Genomic DNA, 17,119 nt, shown 5'->3' on the forward strand with positions numbered 1-17,119 from the left:
CTTCTATGTTCCTTCCAACACGAGTATGGTAGCATAGTGGTTAGGGTACTGGATTGGTAATCCAGAGGCCTGGACTAATCATCTGGAGACTTGAGCGTTCAAATCCTACCATGGCAGCTGGGGAATTTTAAATTCTATAATTAAATAAATCTGGAATAAAAACCATGAAACTACCGGATTGTCATTTAAAAAAACCCATCCGGTACACCAATATCCTTTTTTAGGGAAGGAAATCTGCCGTCCTTACCCGGTCTGGCCGGTATGTGACTCCAGACCCACAGCAATGTGGTTGACTCTTAACTGCCCTCTGAAATGGCCCAGCGATACTCTCGGTTGTATAAGGCGGCTCACCACCACCTTCTTGAGGGCAATTGGGGATGGGCAATAAATGCTGGCTTTACCGGTGACGCCCACGGCCCGTGAATGAATTTCTTAAAAATTGGGGAGGCCATTTGGCTCATCATTTCTCTCTGAGAGAGCTGTCCCTTTTCTCATATGCTCGCTTTGGGCGAACTTGTGATGCCCTCCACAGTCGAATATCCCCCTCACTGTCTGGGCTCACACTTGGCTACGGTCTGAGAGCGACCAAAATTACCAGGATCTGTTTTTGGGGGGTGGTGGGTGGGCCTTCAGGAAGGGTGGAAAAATCGGTTTTGGTACAGGACTGACCCTGCTCCTTCTCTCTCTAGTCCTCCCAGGCCAACGACTACTGTGAGTTCGGCACCAAGCACAGAGTCTGCAGATCTGGCATCTGGATCGCAGGTGGATTCGACGGGAGACTCGCCTCCTGCTGCCGACAACACCTCCACACAGCCACTCCTGCAACCCGAAGAAATAGGTACAAGTTTCCACATAATGTGGCGGCGGGGGGGGGGGGGTGGTCAATTTGCTGTTCTTTGAGGGGGGTGGGGGGGGGGTTAATTGTAGTGGGCTTTCAGAAAGCCTTTGACAAGTTATCCACACAGGACACTGTCAGGAGAAGGTTAAGTGGCATGGAATTGGGGTGAAGGTAACAAATTCGATTACAAACTGATTAAAAGTGAGGAAATTTTTGAATGCTGGTATGTCCAGGAAAGCTGATCCCTCGTGTCAAAGGACCGAGTTACAAGGACATTACAAGAAAAACTCTAAAGTAGCTGAGTGCGAGGGCTCCTCTTCGAGGTATATAAGGTGCTGGGGGTGGGTACTTTGACCGGCGAACTTCGCGCACGGACGCTTAACTAGCTCGTGTTACTGTGCCGCGTGCTGTTCACAGACCGACAACGGCCGAAGGCCCGCCCGAGGAGAGAGTGCACGCAGGATTGTAGCGCGAGCACGTTGTGCGCGGAAGGGGAGGTTTGCTGATTGAGAATTTCTCCCTTGCCTAAGTGGAATAGGAAAGTTAATCCTGATGATAGCAAAACACTGCGGATGTTGGAAATCCGAAATAACAACAGAAAATGCTGGAAAAACTCAGCAGGTCAGGCAACATCCGTGGATGTTGCCTGACCTGAGTTTTTCCAGCATTTTCTGTTAAGTTAATCCTGATGTCATGGACTGCCACAGAATGTACAACACAGAAACGGGCCATTCCGCTGAACTGGTCCGTGCCGGTGTTTGTGCTCCACACGAGCCTCCTCCGACCCTGCTTCAGCTCGCCCTATCCGCATATACTTCTGTCCTTTTCTCCCTTGTGTGTTGATCCAGCTTCCCCTTAAATGTATCTACGCTATTCGCCTCAACCACTCCCTGTGGTAGCGAGTTCCACATTCTCGCCACTCTCTGGGTAAAGAAGTTTTGAGTTAAACCACAGGACACTGGCACAATCTGGGAAAAGGCAGGTTTGGGACTGATATATCGGAAAGCACTTCCATCACCCAGAGCGTGATCGCTTCATGGAGCGGGCTCCGGGAGGGGAGTGGGGTCATTCGAGGGGCAGTTGGGCGCTGCGATTTTGGGTGTGGTGGGGGGGGGGAGCGCGGGGAGGGGACCCTCTGGTGAAAGAAGTGTGGGGCTGAAAGCGGTCTTGTTCAATGTTTGCAGGGCAGAGCGATCTGGAAGGTGCGGTGGGATACTCCGCACCCGACTCGACCAGTCTCCCGGACAGCCCCCTCCTGGACAACGAGGAAGGCTTGCTCGGCGAGCCGGACGCCGCGGAGCTGCGCCGCCGACGGCTGCGGAAACTCGACCTGCCCAGCGCCCAGCACTGACCGCTCGAATTGGACTTAACGTGGCTCGCTGCCGGTCAGAGACGAAGGGAGGTGGGGTGGGGTGGGGGGGAGGGGAGATCGGGCCAGGCCAAGCCAAGAGAGGGCTCCAATATGTCCTTTTCTTGGAAGGGTGTGGTTTATATTCCTCCCCCCCCACCCCCACCCCCCAGATCCACACCAAGTGCCATCGATTCTGTGGTATCGCAGGAGATCCAAGCTTCGAAACTCGCTGCCAACTGCCCTGCAGCAGGCTTGAAAATGTCAAGAAACTCCAGTAAAAAAAACCAAAAGATATACACCAGCTGTAAACTCTCATTCTGTCCTATTCACTCGCACGACCTGATGTTTGTATTGAAACCGCAGCGAGACCTTCTTTAAGCGAATGATTGATTGGATTTCGACACGATTCTCACTGCTACCTTGCAAAGGGTTTTCGAGGGACAGTCTGACATCCCCCTCCCTTAGCTGCTTTCACTTGGCACCAGGTGCCAGCAGCACCCCCCCCCCCAAAATACACGGGGCTTTTGCGAATCTGGCGGCGTAACTTCGTTGTTGCCGCGCCAGCCCTGCGCTTGCCGTGGTTTACGGAACGGATTTAGCCTGCAGTCACACCGCACTTTGACATCTGTTGGTGTCCTCTCTGTTCGCCACCGCGCCCCCCCCCCCGGCAACATTGCCACCACCTGACCGGAGTTGGAATAAACGTTTTCACTTATTGAGCACCCCTACCCCAATACTTTGACGCTACCTCCCCTTTTATATGTACAGCCTGAGGGAGTGGGGCAGCGTTAGAGTATTGAAGCCATTTTAAACAGGCAAAACCGTGGCATGCTGGAAGATGTGGCTGCGTTGAACATGATCCTGCTCTCTCGTCACATCTCTTTTGAACTTCAGTATTCACCTCCTCTCTTGTGAATGTGACTCGCTTGGTTGACTAGCCGAGTGAGATAGCCCAGAAACAGTATTTCCCTAAAAGGGTCCCTGTTATAAATGTGGCAGAGGAATAATTGGTCGCAAACAAGAGGTGTGTTTGTCTTTTTATTTGGCGGGTGGGGATGGGGGGGCTGCTGGAAATAATCTCTCCTGTCCGTCCAAACAACCTTCCCTTTTAAGTCTGGGGAGAAAGGGGCTTGGACAGGGGATCTGGGAAGCTGGGATACTAGAATTGTTCCAGAATAGCACTTGGAGCAGTTTAGCTTTTACTCCTTGCAATGAAATTAAAATGACAGCTGGTTTAAAAGAAAATAGACGCAGCTCGTGACTTTGGGGTTTAAATAGATCGCCGGTTGTTTAAAACTTGATTTTATTTTTCGCTTCAAGCAATTTTTTTTTTTTGGTTTAAACCCTTGTAGGAAAGCTTTTTTTTTGTTAAAGATTATCAACCGGGGGAGGGGAGGTAAATCGTGACTTTAATCGGTACGGGGGAGGATGTTGCTTTCCCTTCCCCGGGTTGATCAGTCCTGCGAACTGATGCCTTTTATCGAAGTTTCTGCCCGAGCGGCAGCCAGTGAAGAGGGAACGTTGTTTGAGTCGTGAATTTCTCCACTTCTCTGCCCATCCTGTGTTTCTAATCAAACCGTGCCGCAAGTGAATCCGATCAGCAACTTTGTCGCTCTCCCGGAAACAAACCTGCAGGGAGAGGGCAGGGGTGAAATTCATTGCAACGTCCTCCGCCCAGTGTTTCCTTTAATTTTTTTTGGGAGGGTGCGCGGCCCATTCAAATTTCCGCGTGCGCTTTTTTTTCCCCATTCAGAAGCCGGTGATCCGACTGCGCAGGATCTCCAGATGGCCGCAGCTCAAAGGGAACATTGCCTCTCTCCCCCCCCCCCCCCCCCTCCCAACACCACCCCCCTTTTTCTTTTTTGAGTGGTTTTAACCCAGTTTAGTGCAGCAGAAAGTCCTGAACAGGGAAGGGAAGTCCCAGCACCATCACCGTTGTGTGTGCGTGCTTTTTTGGGGGCATTTCTCTTTTTTTTTTCCCCTAACCCCCTTTTTAAAGATTTATGACCTGTGAATTGGATTAATGCTGCACATTGAAAGGGGGGAAACACTTTTTTTTTTTTAAAGGCTTGTGATCAATATTCCCCGAGGTACGCAGTCACGCATCGAGCGGGAGGTCCCGCACAGAACGACGGTTCCAAAAATATTGAGGGGGATCTTCACCACTGTTTTCCCCCCCCCCCCCCCCCCAACTCCTCCAATACCCCGGGGCCTTTCCTGGTCGCTGTTTGCAGCCAGCTAGCTACAGGTCTTGGGTCCCGTGCCTCGCTCTCCCGGAAAAGGTGGCTGTTTGGCAATGGGGTGGGTGGGTGGGTGGATCTGTCCCAGCTACCACACGGAATAAAAGGGCCCCTGTTACAGTAGAACTATTGGGCCTATTTTTCCTCTTGCTGTGGGTGGTTGCCGGCTTTCAATTGACAAATACCCACGGTGCGGGATGGTTGAAATCGGGGCTCGGTGTGTGTGTGTCACTCCGTTGCATTATTTCGGAGGGTGTCTCTGGAGTAAGACACCGGTTGAGATAATGAGTTACTGATTTGGGTTAATGGGTAACTCTGCTGCATGGGGAGCTGTCTATTTCCTGTCCTATCTATTTTGTTTTGAAGCAATTATTTAGAGTCAATCACTGTGACCTTGTCCAGGCACGCACTGTGGGTTTTAACTCCTGTCGACGCATGTCCTGTCGGTTAACACCTTCAGAGGAGAACACTGTCCCCTAAGGAATATGGCTGCCAGTTTCTTTGCTGTTTCAGTCCTCCATTGCTCCCAGGTCGTGTGATCGGCACCCTCCCCCAGTCAGCTAGTGACGGATGGTGGAGTCGGGACTGTGTGCTGATTTAAGATGCGGGAGGACTGCGATTTCTGTGTTGGTACAGGCCACTCATTGCTTCCGGGCAACTCGCTCGGGTCTATGGTACGAGGCCATTGAACGTGCGGAAGGGCGGCCACGAGCCAACACAGAAATGACCTCCTCTCCGCCATTTTCAGGTTGGGGTTTACAAATCGATTCCTTGTGTTTAAGTCTTAAGAGCTCTGTAGAGGTGAGGGGTTTTGTGGTTGATTATTTAATTTGTATATATTGTAAAAAATTTTAATAGCTAGAATTGTACATATGCACAATAAATCCTGCTGGTTCTGTCTTGCCTGCGTTCTCTTTCCAAAAGTTCAACGGGTGCGATTTTGTTTTCACACCCACGGGTTGGGCAGGGCACAAATTAAGCCCTTGGCAGCATGCGGTTGTCTACAGAAGACAGACTTGGATTTATACAGCGTCTGTCACACCATCAGGATGTCCTGAACCAATGAAGTATCATCAGTGTTGTAAAGTGGGCAAATGTAACAGCCAATTTGCACACAGCAAGGTCCCATAAATAGAAATGAGATAAAGGATCAGATAATCTGTTTCATTTAAGATTGGGTGAGGGAGGAATGTTGGCAGGGACACCGAACTTTTTCTACTCATTCCATGGGATTTTTACGGTCTTCCTGAACGGCCAGACAGGGTCTCTGGTTTAACCTTGAGTTGGAGCAGAGCACCTCTGGCACTGCAGCACTCCCCCAGCAGTGCACTGCTGCGTCGGTCTGGATTGTGGGCTCGGGGCCGGAGGTGGCGCTTTTGACGGGGGCACGAGTGCTGCCAAGAGTCTCCCACAGTAAGCCATCCTGTCTGCCTGTTATGAGTGACACCCTCTCCCGCCAGCCACACCACCCCACTTATCGAAGCCCAGAGGACGCAAGACAGAGCTGGGAAAGAGTCGGGGCTGAGGGATCGCTGTGTGTACAGAGGTACTGCTAGGATTTAAGGAGCTAAAACCATGCAGCTTACAACTAGAGTATTGGTTAACTTCTTGCGGCCTGGTTTCTCTTCAATCATCAGAGCCACCCACCCGAGGTCATCACTGTCGACTACATAATGACAGTGACTGCTCTTCAAACACAATTCATTGATAATGTAAAGAATGGTATTTGCAGAGAGCCTTATCACCACCTGCGAAGTGCTTTCGAACAGTGGTTCTCAAACTTTCTTGCTGGATTAGTAATCATGGACACCACCCCCCCCCCACCATCTGAATTATTGCCACCTTGTATCTACTGTACCAGGATCTTCTGACAATGGATTACAATATAGCTCTGGTGACATCTACAAAACTGAATCCCTCAAGTATTATATGTATAAAATGATCGGGATTTTAAAGCATTGATTTTTTTTTTATTACAAATGCATTGGTTATTCACTGTGCTGCCCAGATTATTGTCAAGATTTGCTCCTGGGCCGCCCCTTTAACCACGGACATACAGATCTAATATGCCTGACTTACAGGGCCTGTTTTTGGCTGTATCCCTTGCTGCTGTAGCCGGCTGACAGTCAGGATGGGGTCTTTTATGCAGACGGTAGGGTGGGTTCCTCTCCGAGCAACCAGCCCTGTGTTTTTCCGCCTCCGACTCCTGTTGCTGGTGGTGGCATTGCAGTCGCTGCTGGCCCGCAGTCTTTCCCTCCCTTCCTCCCTCCCCTCCTCCTCCTCATCCTCCTTCCTGCCACACACAGTCGCCACCATGGTAACCATTCACCGCCCCCATTCAGCAGCGCCCGGCTGCTCCGCATCAGCTTGCTCACCATAACCAATTTGGGGTTTTAACCCCAGTTTGAGAACCAGTGCTCTCGGAAGTCCTGCAGAGGGGCGAAGGTGCTGTATAAATGTAACTTTCTATCGCTCGTCCTGCTGCGGTGTTGGCTTGTAGCGCGAGCTGGGGGTTAAGGAGCAACAATCTTGCAGCCCCTTGGGACGGGATCTGCCCATTAATGTTGGGGCAGTTGATCAGAACATCAGCATCCTGGAGAATGTTCAAACGAGGAAGCCCACTCTGTTCCTGCAGCCCCATCGATCTTATTTTCCAATCCTAACCCAAGGTCTTTGCAAGAGTCAGGGGCAACAGCCCGCAAGCAGAGGGCAATGATGGGACACGTGTCCGTTCTCTCCCACCCCCGCCCCCCCCCTGCACAATCCTGGTTTCAATCATCCCACTGTAGGCAGTTGTAAAGTGGAGACTAGACTCTAGTAAAATACAGGGCTGCTAGCTCTATTTTAACACGGGTGTTGCTGTTGCAGCTGGTAATAATCCTGCCTGCCAATACCGTGTTCTCTCATTCTGGCCATCCTGCTTCACCCGAAGGTGCCACCTTCAAGTGCCTTAAACTGTTCGCATTGTAATCGCCTGGAAATGGTGGATTGTGAACTGCAGAGTTTTCAGGATTGTGCCACTTCCCAGCAGCCAGTAGGTGCACAGCAAGATCCCAGCGTCAGCCATGAAATAAATGACCATTTGCTCTGTTTTTTGCTCAGTTTTTCAAATGTGATGCCAGCTTGCGCTGCCAATCACAAGATCACCTGGCCCAATCACCCTGTCACAACATCCCGCCAGGGGGTTGCGCCCCATTGCCCTACGCGGAGTCTGTTCCATGGGCCGATCCCTCTCTGTGTGAAGAACTTCCTGACATCAGTCTGAAGCTCCCCTGTTCCCCAGTTTGACCCCCGAGTTCCCTTGACCTACTGTCATAGAATCTCACCGCGCAGAAGGAGGCCATTCTTTGGTCACCTAATTGAAGCAAATTGATAACCAGCAATGGAGAGACCTGGAGTCGCATCCATTCGTAAGCTCCAATGAAATTGGTACAAGGCCTTCAGCGTCGTAAGTAGCCTTAAAGGGGCAGGCCAATTGAGGCACATCATTTTAGCGGCAGCAAAATAACACACTGTGCATTACACGGCATACTGTTATAATGAAATAGCGATAATTGGTACAACGCTGCTGTAACAGTGTATCTTAAAGTGAGCAAAGCCATAGGAGATCTGGTAGCGTTATTTTAAAAAAAGCCTTGCATTTATTTAGCGTGTTATCGTGTCACAAACATCTGGAAGCATTTTACAACATTTATACGGTGCCTTTAACCTTGTATAACGTTGCAAGGTGCTTCACAGGAGCGTTATTAAACTCAATTTGACACTGAAATACAAAAAATTACTTTGAAATGCAGTACTTGTTACAAATTCGTCAGCCGAGAAATTTATTCCTGAGATGTGGGCAAGGCCAGAATTTATTGCCCATCCCTAGCTGCCCTTGACGTGGTGGTGGGCCGCCACCTTAGAATAATAGAAAGATACAGAATGAAGCCATTCAGCTCATCGTGCCTGTGCCGGCTCTTTGGTGGAGCTGTCCAATCACTCACGCTCCCCACCCCCCTGCCCCCTGCTTTTTCTCCATAGCCCTGCAAACTTTTCCCCTTCAAGTATTTATCCAAATCCCTTTTGAAAGTTATTATTGAATCTGCTTTCACCGCCCTATCAGGCAGCACATTCCAGATCATAACTCACTGCGTTACAGGAAACTCTCGTTTAAACGGCACCTAAATATCCAGAATTCTCTATTAACCGGCAAAATTCTCACTCCGAAAACAACACCTCAATAACCGGCATTGTTGCCGAGTCCGAGTCTCCCGCGGTGGCCGAGTTAGTCAGTGGGGGTAGTTCTCCAAACTGCCACTACTCGGCTTCTTGGCGCGGTCAGAAGTCCGAACACCTCAATAACCGGAGTCTGACTCTCCCGCGCTGCCGGTAGTCTCTTCTGATCCACCATTTTACAGGGGTACTGTGTGTGTCCCACGCTGCTGGTAGTCATTGCATTGCATTACCCTCAACTGGCTGTACTGTACTTAATCAAGCATCTTCCACCATCCATTTAACACAACATTCTGCAGGTGAGTAACCAATTACTGCACATTTCTTGATTTTTTAATTTTTCTTTGTTTAAAAATAGCCTCGGTAGATAACCCTCTCCGTCATCCCATCGGCGCCGGGTACCAAAGAGTTTCCTGTATAAACTAATTCTCCTCATCTCCCCTCTGGTTCTTTTGGCAGTGTCGGAAAAGGTTAAGCAGCTGCAATGGGCTTCCCTGTTCTGCCTCTTACCTCCCAACCAAATTACCAAAATCTACAGGGGTAGGTTTTTGCCTTCATTGAAATTTCTTGAACCGCTGCAGTCTGTGGGGTGAGGGTATTCCCACCATGCTGTTTGTACACGGTGGGATCCTACAAGCAGCAATGAGGAAAATGAGCAGTTGATCTGTTTTTGGTGCCATTGTTTGAAGCACTAATGTTGGCCAGGACCCCAGGGGAACTGCCCTGCTCTTGTTCGGATTTTGCCATGAGATCTTTATAACATCACCTGGATAAACGTCTCATCTGAAAGACGTCACCTCCAACAATGCGGCACTGGAGTGCCGGCCTGGATTGTATGCTCAACCCAGGAGTGGTACAGGAAACTTTGTGTTATCCGGAGGCGAAATGTCCAGCAAGCTTGAGCCGCAGGCAAAAATCAGGAGCTGTTTTGTTAAGTTTTTTTTTTCCAACAGTCAGGCTCTGCAAAATCTCTCTGAAGCTGTTGCTTAGCGACAGAGGCGCTTCCAAGGTACGGCCGACTGTTTAGAAGCTGTTGCTAAGCAACAGGGTTTGTTGCCAGATACGGAGCTGAAAAACTCCGTATGCTTCAACATTAACGCTGGTTCGTCCGGCAGTTTTGAGGGAACGGCAACAGCTCGGTCCCGTCGGTGCCAGATAGCACAAAGTTTCCTGCAGTTGTTCCCACAACCTAGTGGTAAAGAGGCATGAGTACCACCAACTGAGCCAAGCTGACACTAGATAGTGAGCCTGACCGTCAGCAGGCCATTCAAACAAAGGACACAATTTAAGCACTTGGGGTGCAGGAGATCAGTTTAGAAACAACGACTTGCATTTATATAGCGCCTTTAATGCAGTAATAGATTCCAAGATGCTTCAAGGAGCGTTATCAAACAAAATTTGACAAATAATGAAATATTAGGACAGGTGACCACAAGCTTGGTCAAAGAGGTAGGTTTTAAGGAGCGTCTTAAAGAAGCAGAGAGAGGCGAAGAGTTTTAGGGAGGGAATTCCAGAGCTTAGGGCCTTGACAGCGCAACGGTGGAGCGATGGAAATCGGTCCTGTGCAAGAAGCCAGATGTGCAGAGATCTTGGAGGGTTGTGGGGCTGGAGAAGGTTACAGAGATGGGTGGGGGGGCGAGGCGAGGCCATGGAGGGATTTGAAAACAAGGGTGAAAATTTTTTAATCGAGGCGTTACTGCACCGGGAGCCAATGTAGGTCAGCGAGCACAGGAGGCGATGAGCGAACAGGACTTGGTGCGAGTTAGGACACAGGCAGCAGAGAAAGTAACAGATGGCAGCGCATTTTTAAAATGCATTAACTTTAAATTACAGATAGGAATAAACCTCATCACTGTGTTGGCAGCTCTACAACCCCGCCGTACACCTATTTTTCAAAGCTATTTAAAGAAAGACTTGCGCCTTTCACGACCACCGGACGTCCCAAAGTGCTTTACACCCACTTTTTGAAGTGTGGTCACTGTTGTAATGTCAGAAATGTGGCAGCCAATTTGCACACAGCAAGCTCCCACAAACAGCAATGTGATAATGACTGGATCATCTGTTTATGTTATGTTGGTTGAGGGATAAATATTGGCCCCAGGACACTGGGAATAACTTCCCCTGCTCTTCTTCAAAATAGTGGTCATAGGATCTTTCACGTCCACCTGAGAGAACAGACGGGGCCACGGTTTAATGTCGCATTCAAAAGACGGCACCGCCGACAGTGTGGCACTCCCTCAGCACTGTACTGGGAGTTTCAGCCTAGATTTATGTGCTGAAGTCTTTGGAGTGGGACTCCAACCCACAACCTTCTGACTCAGAGGCGAGTGTGCTACCAACTGAGCCATGGCTGACACTATGTTTAGATTGTTCTGCTCTTACACACTTCTACCTGCCATTGCCACACATTTTCCTTCAGCCTGCAGAAGGGCACGATGTGTGAACGTAACTTCTCCACGGATGCAGTCCGTACTGTGCCATGGTCCGCTGACAGGAATTTTTCTTCCACAGGGCTTGACTGTCCAAATCAGCTTTTCCGCTCCAGGAAGTGAAGTGTCCCACATTGACTAACTGCCCAAGAACTATCCAAACTCATCAAATGGGGATAGGTCAGTGAATCTCTGCTTTGGTTCAGTCTGAACATCAATTGAGACTGAAGACTGCTGGCTGAAAACTTCAGAACGTATTCCAAAATACTGGGTCCGACTGAATTCCACTTGTACATTTTGTGTTGTTTAAATCTGACGGGAAAATGGTTGAATTAAAATTTGAGTGACATGTTATTAAATGCCCTTTCTGTTTTTCCTATCTCAAGATTAATATTATTCAATAAAAATGTAATGAAAATTATCAGAGACCAGCCATGGATAACAAAGGTGTTAAAATCTGCGAGCTCCTGGGGCTGATGAAACATAGAAGATAGGAGCAGGCCACTCGGTCCCTCGAGCCTGCTCTGCCATTCAACGAGATCATGGCTGCTCATCCAAACCCTAGCACCTGGTCCCTACACCGACAGCCATCCCACCCAAGCCCTATCCCTGTAACCCCACATATTTAATCCCCCCTGACACTAAGGGCCAATTTTTATCATGGCCAATCAACCTAACCCACACATCTTTGGACTGTGGGAGGAAACCAGAGCACCCGGAGGAAACCCACGCAAACACGGGGAGAATGTGCAAACTCCACACAGACAGTCACCCGAGGCCGGATTTGAACCCGGGTCCCTGGCGCTGTGAGGAACAGAAAGAAAGGATTGTATTGTTTTTTTTTTTTCATTGGTTTGATGTTTCAACTTCCCCAGTTAAGAGGGCAGGAAGGGAACCTGCTCCTAAACCTCTAGCAATGCCTTCTGAAACTGCCTACCAGGAAAAGCAGCCAATGTCAAGCTGCCCATTGAGCCACGTGGTGCCATATACCCAGTTTTGGACTGTACAATCCAATCGTTCGATTGATTGTCCACACACTTCCACACAGCCCCCAGAAGTCTTTTTAAGCTGAATCCAGTTCTTCACTAGAGTTTAGAAGAATGAGAGGGGATCGCATTGAAACGTATAAAATGCTGACAGGGCTGGACAGACTGGATGCAGGGAGGATGTTTCCTCTGGCTGGGGGGGGGTCTAGAACGAGGGGTCACAGTCTTAGGATGCAGGGTAGGACATTTAGGACTGAGATGAGGAGAAATGTCTTCACTCAGAGGGTGGTGAACCTGTGGAATTCTCTACCACAGAAGGCTGTGGAGGCCAAGTCATTGAATATATTTAAGAAGGAGATAGATAGATTTCTAGACACAAAAGGCATCAAGGGGTATGGGGAGAGAGCGGGAATATGGTATTGAGATAGAGGATCAGCCATGATCTTATTGAATGGCGGAGCAGGCTCGAGTGGCCTACTCCTTCTATTTTTCTATGTTTCGCCATTTCTGTGCCGCCTTGCGTGGAGAAAGAACTTGCATTTGTACAGCAGCTTTCATGACTTCAGCACAGCCGATGGAGTATTTTTGAAGTGTAGTCACTGTTATAATGTAGGAAGCGCGGCAGCAAGATCCCACAGTCAGCAATGACCACGTAATCTGCTTAAATGATGTTGGTTAAGGGCTAAATATCAGCCAACACATAAGGAGCGATCCCCTGCTCTTTGAATAGTGGCCATGGGATCTTTAACATCCACCCGAGAGGACAGACGGGGCCTTGGTTGAATGTCTCATTCCAAAAGACGGTACCTCCGACAGTGTATTTATTATATCTTAGTTGATGGCAACAGCCACCTAGTGGGTAGAGGCATTTAAAAAAAATTAAATTCTTGGGATGTGGGTGTGGCTGGTAAGGCGGGCATTTATTGGCCGTCCTCAGTTGCCACAACCGAGCGAATTGTTAGGCCGCTTGAGAGGGCAGTTAAAGAGTCAACCGATATGAGTGTGCATCCTTCAGATGAGATATAGGACATGTTTCCTTCCCTTAGGGGCATTAGTGAACCAGTTGGGCTTTTTACTGGTACCAGATTTTAATTTCCAGATTTAAAATACTAAATTCAATTTGCAAACTGCCATGGTGAGAACTGAACTCATGTTCACTGGGTTTGATAACCACGACAGCACTGTGCCTGCAACAATAGTGTGACAGTTGACATAGAAAAATTGAATGGGAAACACGGGCATAGCAATTTACAATGGTAAATGTTCAGAGAAAACATAGAAATTTACGGCACAGAAGGAGGCCATTTGGCCCATTGTGTGTGCCAGCCTAATCCCACTTTCCAGCTCTTGGTCCGTAGCCCTGTAGGTTACAAGTGTATATCCAAGTACTTTTTAATGGCGATGAGGGTTTCTGCCTCTCCCACCCTTTCAGGCAGTGAGTTCCAGACCCCCACCACCCTCTGGGTGAAAAAAGCTCTCCTCAACTCCCCTCTAATCCTCCTATCAATTACTTTAAATCTATGCCCCCTGGTTATTGACCTCTCTGCGAAGGGGTAATAGGTCCTTCCTATCCACTCTATCTGGGTCCCTCATAGATGCGTGACCAAAAAAGATTAGTAAGAGTAAGATTTATAGGGAAGAATTGCACCACCTATGAAATAATATAAATATTGTTGAAAGCAGGACCTGGCCATATCTGGGGCCCTGTCCTGAATTGCCTTATAACCTAATATAATGAGGAGAGGCAATATAAACTAAAGGGTACAATTCTAAAGGGGGTGCATGAACAGAGAGTCCTGGGGGGTATATGTGCACAAATCGTTGAAGGTGGCAGGGCAGGTTGAGAAAGTGGTTAAAAAAGATACGGGATCCTGGGCTTTATAAATAGAGGTATAGACTACAAAAGCATGTTACGATGAACCTTTATAAAACACTGGTTTGGCCACAACTTGAGTATTGTGTCCAATTCTGGGCACCGCACTTTCGGAAGGATGTGAAGGCTTTAGAGGGAGGGTGCAGAGAAGATTTACAAGAATGGTTCCAGGGATGAGGGACTTCAGTTACGTGGATAGACTGGAGAAGCTGGGGTTGTTCTCCTTAGAGCAGAGAAGGTTAAGAGATCTGATAGAAGTGTTCAAAATCATGATGGGTCTAGGCATAGTAGACAGAAATTGCTCCCATTGGCAGAAGGGTCGAGAACCAGAGGACACAGATTTAAGGTAACTGGCAGAAGAACCAAAGGCCTTCGTAGCGAGAGGGTTTGAGTACAGGAACAAGGATGTCTTGCTGCAGTTGTACAGGGCCTTGGTGAGACCACACCTTGAGTATTGTGTGCAGTTTTGGTCGCCTTATCTGAGGAAGGATGTTCTTGCCATGGAGGGAGCAGCGAAGATTCACTAGACTGATACCTGGGATGGCAGGAATAACATATGAGGAGATCAGCTATGATCTCATTGAATGGCGGAGCAGGCTCGAGGGGCCGAATGGCCTACTCCTGCTCCTATCTTCTATGTTTCTATGACCTGAGGGAAAACTTTATTACGCAGCGAGTGGTTAGGATTTGGAATAGGCAGACTCAATTGTCGTTTTCAAAAGGGAATTGGATAAGTACCTGAAGGAAACTAATTTTGCAGGGCTACAGGGAAAGGGCGGGGTGGGGGAGTGGGACTAGCTGAAGTGCTCTTGCAGAGAGCCGGCAGGGGCTCGACGGCCAAATGGCCTCCTTCTGTGCTGGAACCATTCTATGATAACCTATAATATAATCTTAGGGTAGATTCCCTCCAAAGGAGTTTAATCTCCACAACAAGCCAACTAATAGAAAATAAATTATTAAATGGAAATGATGCAAAGATGCACTAATAGAATTGGAGCTTGCGCTGCCCTCCCTCCTCGGGCAGAGCGGTTTCCGGTTCCGGTTCCGGTCTCCCAGAGGATGGTGACGGGAGTAATGGAGGCAGCGGAGAATCGGTGGTCGGAGCCCAATCCGAATCCGCTGGCATCCGATCCATCGGGCGGTGAGTGAGCGCGGCCCCGTCACGGATCGGGAGAAAAGGAGCGGTCCGATTAAAATCCGCCGATATAAGAGGGTGGAGGATTTGCGAGTTTTCGATATTGCGGGGCGGGCAGGCGCGACTTCCGACAACGGCGACGACGGGGCGGGTCTGAGAGGAGAAAATAAAATCCGGACGTCGACTTGTGAGTTTAAAGCGGGAGAGGGAAAGAAGGGGGAAAGGCCCGTCCTCATCCACCACCACCACCTTCCATCACCGGCTCCGAGGGACCGTGAAAACCCGCAGAAAATAATGGCGCTGCAGAGAAGCCTCCGGCCTGTGCCCGCAGCCGCGCTCTGCGCATGCGCGGACCCCAACTGCGGTGGGACAAGGAAGCAGAAAGAGTGTGCAGGCAATGCATGCACCCCCCTCGCCACTGTGCAAGTGCACCCCCCTCGCCACTGTGCAAGTGCACCCCCGACCCCACTGTGCAAGTGCACCCCCCCCCCCCCCATATCACACCTGCAGTGTGCGTTTTAGCAACATGCCCAGGGCCTGTGGAGCTTGCCAACTCCCCTTGCAAGTCTGCAAAGCATCTCGCCCCCAACACTGCAGCTACAGAAATAACAACAGGAAATGCTTTAAAAACTCAGCAGGCCAGGCAACATCTGTGGAGAGAAATTCGGGTCAAAACCCTTTATCAAGACTAAAGAGGCACAGGGAATGAAATAATCTACAGGAAACTTTCTGGTATCCAGCACTGACGGGACCGAGCTGTTGCCGTTCCATCAAAGCTGCCGGAGAAACCAGCGCTAATGTTAAAACATACGGAGCTTCTGAGCTCCGTGTTAAGCAACAAACCCTGTTGCTTAGCAACAGCTTCAAAACAGTCGGCGTAGCTTGCAAGCATCTCTAGCTAAGCAACAGCTTCAGCTAGACCTTGCAGAGCCACAGCTGGAGGAAAAAAAGCAACGAGAAGTAAAAAAAAAACATCTGAATCGACTCCTGAATTTTGCCGGTGGATAGCGCTTTCCGGACATTTAACCGAAAGTTTCCTGTATTTCATTCCCTGTGCCTCTTTAGTCTTGATAAAGGGTTTTGACCCGAAACGTCGACTCTAATTTCTCTCCACGGATGTTGCCTGGCCTGCTGAGTTTTTCCAGCATTTTCTGTTGTTATTTCGGATTTCCAGCATCTGCAGTATTTTGCTATCGTACTGCAGCTACAGAACACAGGAACAGGAGGAGGCCGTTGTTCCTGCACTCCCAAGTGGTTTAAGTTACCAGGAGAGATTATACACAAGCTAGGGCTGTGTTCCCTAGAATTCAGGGGTGATCGGATCGAAGTTTTCAAGGTGCAGCAAGCACTTGGGAAAGCAGATGGTATGTTAGCTTTTGTTACACAAGGATTAGAGTACAAGAGTAAAGATGTCTTACTACAGGGCACTGGTGAGGCCACACCTGGAGTGCTATGTGCAGTTCTGGTCTCCTTACATAGAAGATAGGAGCAGGAGTAGGCCATTCGGCCCCTCAAGCCTGCTGCGCCTTTCAATGAGATCATGGCTGATCATCCAAACTCAGTACCCTGTCCCTGCCCTCTCCCCATATCCCTTGATCCCTTTAGCCTTAAGAAATATATCCAACTCCTTCTTGAATATATTTAATGAATTCGCCTCCACTGCCTTCTGTGGTAGAGAATTCCACAGGTTCACCACTCTCTCTAGGTGAAGTAATTCCTCCTCATCTCTGTCCTAAATGGCTTACCCCTTATCCTTAGACTGTGACCCCTGGTTCTGGACTCCCCCGCCATCGGGAACATCCTGCATCTAGTCTGTCTAGTCCTGTTAGAATTTTATAAGTTTCAATGAGATTCCCTCTCATTCTTCTGAACTCCAGCGAGTATAAGCCCAATCTCTCCTCATATGTCATTCCTGCCATCCCAGGTATCAGTCTGGTGAATCTTCGCTGCACTCCCTCCATGGCAAGAACATCCTTCCTCAGATAAGGCGACCAAAACTGCACACAATACTCAAGGTGTGGTCTCACCAAGGCCCTGTACAACTGCAGCAAG

At 49.1% G+C, this 17,119-nt stretch overlaps 2 protein-coding genes across 9 annotated transcripts in view; both read left to right on the top strand.

Annotated features, from left to right (window-relative positions):
- Positions 1–5,328, top strand: part of syvn1 (synovial apoptosis inhibitor 1, synoviolin) — a 47,275-nt gene extending 41,947 nt beyond the window's left edge. For all 6 annotated transcript variants that reach the window (XM_085976117.1, XM_085976118.1, XM_085976119.1 and 3 more), the window contains 2 exons: positions 690–838; positions 2,023–5,328. In XM_085976117.1, coding sequence (XP_085832243.1) covers positions 690–838; positions 2,023–2,189 — 316 coding nt within the window. In that variant the 3' untranslated portion in view covers positions 2,190–5,328. The remainder of the gene's footprint in view (positions 1–689; positions 839–2,022) is intronic.
- A 9,646-nt stretch (positions 5,329–14,974) lies between these two features.
- LOC147092861 (uncharacterized) overlaps positions 14,975–17,119 on the top strand; it is a 49,538-nt gene continuing 47,393 nt past the window's right edge. For all 3 annotated transcript variants that reach the window (XR_015075078.1, XM_085976127.1, XM_085976128.1), the window contains exon 1: positions 14,975–15,073. Coding sequence is in view for 2 of the 3 variants with exons in the window: in XM_085976127.1 (XP_085832253.1) it covers positions 14,992–15,073 (82 nt within the window). In the remaining variant the exon portion in view is untranslated. The remainder of the gene's footprint in view (positions 15,074–17,119) is intronic.

Source organism: Somniosus microcephalus, unplaced genomic scaffold (assembly GCF_052327205.1).
Source record: "Somniosus microcephalus isolate GS21.2 unplaced genomic scaffold, FLI_Smic_1.0 unresolved_chr2, whole genome shotgun sequence".
NCBI classification, from domain to species: domain Eukaryota; kingdom Metazoa; phylum Chordata; class Chondrichthyes; order Squaliformes; family Somniosidae; genus Somniosus; species Somniosus microcephalus.